This window comes from Nicotiana sylvestris, chromosome 2 (genome assembly GCF_000393655.2).
Source record: "Nicotiana sylvestris chromosome 2, ASM39365v2, whole genome shotgun sequence".
NCBI lineage: Eukaryota > Viridiplantae > Streptophyta > Magnoliopsida > Solanales > Solanaceae > Nicotiana > Nicotiana sylvestris.
In genome coordinates, this window is record NC_091058.1 from 25,813,650 (window position 1) to 25,818,771 (window position 5,122).

At 37.7% G+C, this 5,122-nt stretch overlaps 1 protein-coding gene across 1 annotated transcript; it reads right to left on the reverse strand.

Annotated features, from left to right (window-relative positions):
* Positions 1 to 1,111: 1,111 nt before the first annotated feature.
* Positions 1,112 to 1,968, reverse strand: LOC138883774 (zinc finger BED domain-containing protein RICESLEEPER 2-like). The gene is made up of 2 exons (XM_070164487.1): positions 1,599 to 1,968; positions 1,112 to 1,194 (listed from the first exon to the last, which is right to left on the reverse strand). Exons 1-2 carry the CDS (start codon positions 1,966 to 1,968, stop codon positions 1,112 to 1,114), a joined length of 453 nt encoding a protein of 150 aa, XP_070020588.1.
* Between the last annotated feature and the right edge of the window lie 3,154 nt (positions 1,969 to 5,122).

Sequence of the window (5,122 nt, forward strand, 5' to 3'; positions counted from 1 at the left end):
AATGATGCAGCTGGTTGAGATTGATATTGGATATGGATTTAGGATCGGGTCTTTTGGGAATGAATGAAATGTGAGAATTATGGCTCTAAAGCTTATTGGTATTGCTAGAAAGGCTAAATTTCAGTTGAGATGGTGTCGTCAGGTTTATGTGGATTGGGGTGACGTGGGATCACCCACGGGAGCATGTTGGAAGTGTGCATTCAGCAATTTGAGGGCTTCAGGGCGAATATTGGCACGTTCGAGGACGAACGTATATTTTAAGAGGGGGAGGATGTAACGAGCCGGCCAGTCATTTTGAGAAATTAAGCTCTGTTAGGCGGCGTAAGGTCTAGAAAAACTTCATAATATGAGTATCGACTTGCATGCAATGTTTAATTTAGTTAATGGATGTTTCAGAGTCAAATTGGAAGAAGGAGATTCAGTTTTGGAAGATTCGGCGGTGAGAATTTGACCGGAATTTTGACTTTTGTGTAAACGGCCCCAGAATAGGTTTTTGATGATCTCAATAGATTTGTATGGTGATTTTGGACTTAGGCACACTTCTGGATTCGGATTAAAGGCCCGCAGAGTAATTTGAGGTATTTCGGCGAAAGTTGGAAAAGTTGAAGTTTGGAATAGGGCTGTGCATGGATCGAATCAGATCAGATTTAGCACATTTCGGATTGAAATTTTGGATTTAGGATTCCACAAAACGCAATCAGAATCCGATCCGAATTATATCGGATTGGATTGGATTGCATAATTTCGGATCGGTTTGGTGATCGGATTTTCGGATCGCATTCAACAGTTCATAACATAACAAAATTAACATAAACAACAGTTTAATTCAACATAGTTCTAATTCTTGTGAACATCAGTCCTAATCCACATAGTTCTTCGTCATCTCTATAGTTCTAATTCTTGTGAACAAAGTTCTCGAACATCAGTCCTAATTGACATACACATAGTTAATAACTATAATTCAACAAGAAAAGGAAAGCTGCAAATCCTAATTCTTGTGATATAATCCATTACATAAACAAAACACAATCTTCATAACAAAACAAAATATACTGAAATCTCAAATATATGTCTAATGAACTGAAATCCTCAACCAGAATTCCTTAATAGACTACACAAAAGAGTTCCAAGTTCCAACTTCTATGGCCATCGCACTCAATCCTGATTCCTGGCACGCTTTCAAGTTCTGCAACACTGCACTTGTAAAAAATGAGAGGATAAGTAAATCACAGCCCTAAGTAAATGAGAGAAACAGTGGTACAAGCAATTTCCACACATCATCCATTCAGCCTAATACTGATGAATTTGGAAGTATCAATTTGGAAGAAATACCTTAGCAAATGACATATTAGCAAATGCCTCTTTTGGCTACTCTTGCTCTAGCATTTCAAATACTTGGATAAAAGCAGAATTACTAAAGTCTGGGAAATGAAATCCTACCTTCTACATGTCGACGATGCAAGGATCTCTTTCGGTATTAATAAAGTCTGTAGAATAAGATAGTAATAGAATAAATTAGTTTAAAAATAATCTAAAGAAACATAACATAAGTATACCTTAAACACAAGTAAAGTAATTGAAGAAATAAATAGTCTTACCCGATTCAAGTTGTTCAAGATTATCTAAATCTTCTTCAATTTTAACCAGAGTTGTTGATTCGTTTCGAAGCCAATCTTGGACACACACAAGAGCTTGAACCAATCTAGGTGTCAATGAACTCCTAAATGGATCAAGTATGCGTCCACCGGTACTAAAGGCTGATTCTGAGGCAACACTAGAAATAGGAATGGCTAGCACATCACGTGCCATCTCAGCAAGTGCGGGAAATCTGGGTGAATTCAACTTCCACCACCCCAGAATTTTAAAATTTTCAAAGTCTTCCTCAACATCTTCACCCAAATATTTATCTAACTCTATTTTAGAATCAATTCCTTCACCCTTGTTATGCTTCTTTAAATCTAACTTCATCTACTTCTTCATCATCGCTTTCAAAATCTCGGACACTTGAAATTTATGCAATCCGATCCAATCCGATATAATTTGGATCGGATTCGGATTGCGTTTTGTGGAATCCGAAATCCGAAATTTCAATCCGAAATATGCTAAATTCGATCCGATCCATGCACAGCCCTATTCCAAACTTCAACTTTTCCAACTATCACCAAAATACCTCAAATTACTCTGCGGGCCTTTGAATCCGAATCCAGAAGTGTGCCTAAGTCCAAAATAACATACGAAGCTATTGAGATCATCCAAAACCTATTCTGGGGCCGTTTACACAAAAGTCAAAATTCCGGTCAAATTCTCACCGCCGAATCTTTCAAAACTGGATCTCCTTCTTCAAATTTGACTCTGAAACATCCGTTAACTAAATTAAACATTGCACGCAAGTCGATACTCATATTATGAAGTTCTCCTAGACCTTACGCCGGCTAACAGAGCTTAATTTCTCAAAATGACCGGTCGGCTCGTTACATCCTCCCCCTCTTAAAACATACGTTCGTCCTCGAATATTTATCTAACTCTGTTTTAGAATCAATTCCTTCACCCTTCTTATGCTTCTTTAAATCTAACTTCATCTACTTCTTTATCATCGCTTTCAAAATTCATGTTAGATTTAAAGAAGCATAAGAAGGGTGAAGGAATTGATTCTAAAGCAGAGTTAGATAAATATTTGGGTGAAGATGTTGAGGAAGACTTTGAAAATTTTAAAATTCTGGGGTGGTGGAAGTTGAATTCACCCAGATTTCCCGCACTTGCTGAGATGGCACGTGATGTGCTAGCCATTCCTATTTCTAGTGTTGCCTCAGAATCAGCCTTTAGTACCGGTGGATGCATACTTGATACATTTAGGAGTTCATTGACTCCTAGATTGGTTCAAGCTCTTGTGTGTGTCCAAGATTGGCTTCGGAACGAATCAACAACTCCGGTTAAAATTGAAGAAGATTTAGATAATCTTGAACAACTTGAAGCGGGTAAGACTATTTATTTCTTCAATTACTTTACTTGTGTTTAAGGTATACTTATGTTATGTTTCTTTAGATTATTTTTAAACTAATTTATTCTATTACTATCTTATTCTACAGGCTTTATTAATACCGGTAGAGAGCCTTGCATCATCGACATGTAGAAGGTAGGATTTCATTTCCCAGACTTTAGTAATTCTGCTTTTATCCAAGTATTTGAAATGCTAGAGCAAGAGTAGCCAAAAGTGGCATTTGCTAATATGTCATTTTCTAAGGTATTTCTTCCAAATTGATACTTTGTTCTGTTGAAGTGGATATTGCAACATGCTTGCATACTTTGTTCTATTGTACAATTGTAGTGTGTTTGAAGTTTGAGAAATGTTCTGCCCAGTATTAGGCTGAATGGCTGATGCGTGGAAATTGCTCGTACCAATGTTTCTCTCATTTACTTAGGGCTGTGATTTACTGATCCTCTCATTTTTTACAAGTGCAGTGTTGCAGAACTTGAAAGCGTGTCAGGAATCAGGATTGAGTGCGATGGCCATAGAAGTTGGAACTTGGAACTCTTTTGTGTAGTCTATTAAGGAATTCTGGTTGAGGATTTCAGTTCATTAGACATATATTTGAGATTTCAGTATATTTTGTTTTGTTATGAAGATTGTGTTTTGTTTATGTAATGGATTCTATCACAAGAATTAGGATTTGCAACTTTCCTTTTCTTGTTGAATTATAATTATTAACTATGTGTATGTCAATTAAGACTGATGTTCGAGAACTTTGTTCACAAGAATTAGAACCATAGAGATGACCAAGAACTATGTGGATTAGGACAGATGTTCACAAGAATTAGAACTATGTTGAATTGAACTGCTGTTTATGTTAATTTTGTTCTATTATGAACTGTTGAATCCGATCCAAAAATCCGATCACCAAACCGATCCGAAATTATGCAATATGATCCTATCCGATATAATTCGGATCGGATTCGGATTGCATTTTGTGGAATCCAAAATCCAAAATTTCAATCCGAAATGTGCTAAATTCGATCCGATCCGATCCATGCACAACCCTAGTTTCGGCACAAGTTTCCAAAGTTGGAAGATTTGAAAGTTCCTACATTCGACTCATGGTTGAGTCGTCATTTTGGCATTGTTTGATGTGATTTGAGACCTCGAGCGAGTCCGTGTTAGGTTATATGACTTTTTGGTATGCTTGGACGGGGTCTCGAGGGCCCCAGGTGTAATTAGGACGAGTTGCAGATGTTTTCCATGGTTTTTGGGAGGGTGAGTTCTGGTCTAATCGCACCTTCGGACCCTGGGCGCATGTGCGAAGGAGGAAGCGCAGGTGCGAGAGGAGTTGGTCTGGGCAGTCTCCGCAAATGCGGAGAATTGGAATGTACGTGCGGTGCCACATGTGCGGATCTCTAGGCACAGAAGCGGGGTGTAGCGCAGGTGCGACTGGTCAGGCGCACCTGTGGTTGCGCAGATGCGGTTAAGTTGGTCGCAGGTGCGGAAGTTCTAGCAGAATCATTTAAGTCGAGGGTTTGGCCATTTCTTTCATATTTAAAGTTTTAAACTTTGGATTTGGGAGCTTCTTTTAAGGGTTTTCAAGCAAATAAATTGGATAAGTGTTATTCACCTAGAATCTAACATATTCCATGATTTTGTCTTCATTTTTATCATTTAAATTGTGTTTTGGGTTGGGGAAGAAATTACTTTTTGAAGAAAATTTCTAAAATGAAATATTGTGATTTGAGGGACTAAATGATATCGGAACTTGATAATTTTTATATGGTTGAACTCATATTGGAATGGGTATTTGGATTTCTTAAAATTTGTCGGGTTTCGAGGTGCTGGCCCAGGGGTCGACTTTTGGACCAATTTTTGAATTTTGTTAAAGATTGAGACTTTATGATCTAAAATGGTTTCTTATGTGTTTTATTTGTGCTTTGAGATTAATTTGATTAGATTTGAGCCGTCCAGAGGTCTTTTCACTTTAAAAGTGAATTTTAGAGTATCAGGTTGTCATCTTTGAGGTAAGTATATTGTCTAACCTTATGTGGGGGACTTCCCCTTAGGACTTGAGTCTTCTATGTTGATTATAGTTCATGTACACGAGGTGACGAGTGTGTGCTCGGACTTATTTGTGGAAAATTG

Excerpts from the sequence above, each read along its gene's own strand:
- LOC138883774 (XM_070164487.1), bottom strand. The coding sequence starts at position 1,968 with ATGAAGTTAGATTTAAAGAAGCATAACAAGGGTGAAGGAATTGATTCT. Across the intron at positions 1,195-1,598 it reads TCTTGAACAACTTGAATCGG|TGTTGCAGAACTTGAAAGCG; the intron begins GTAAGACTATTT and ends TTACAAGTGCAG.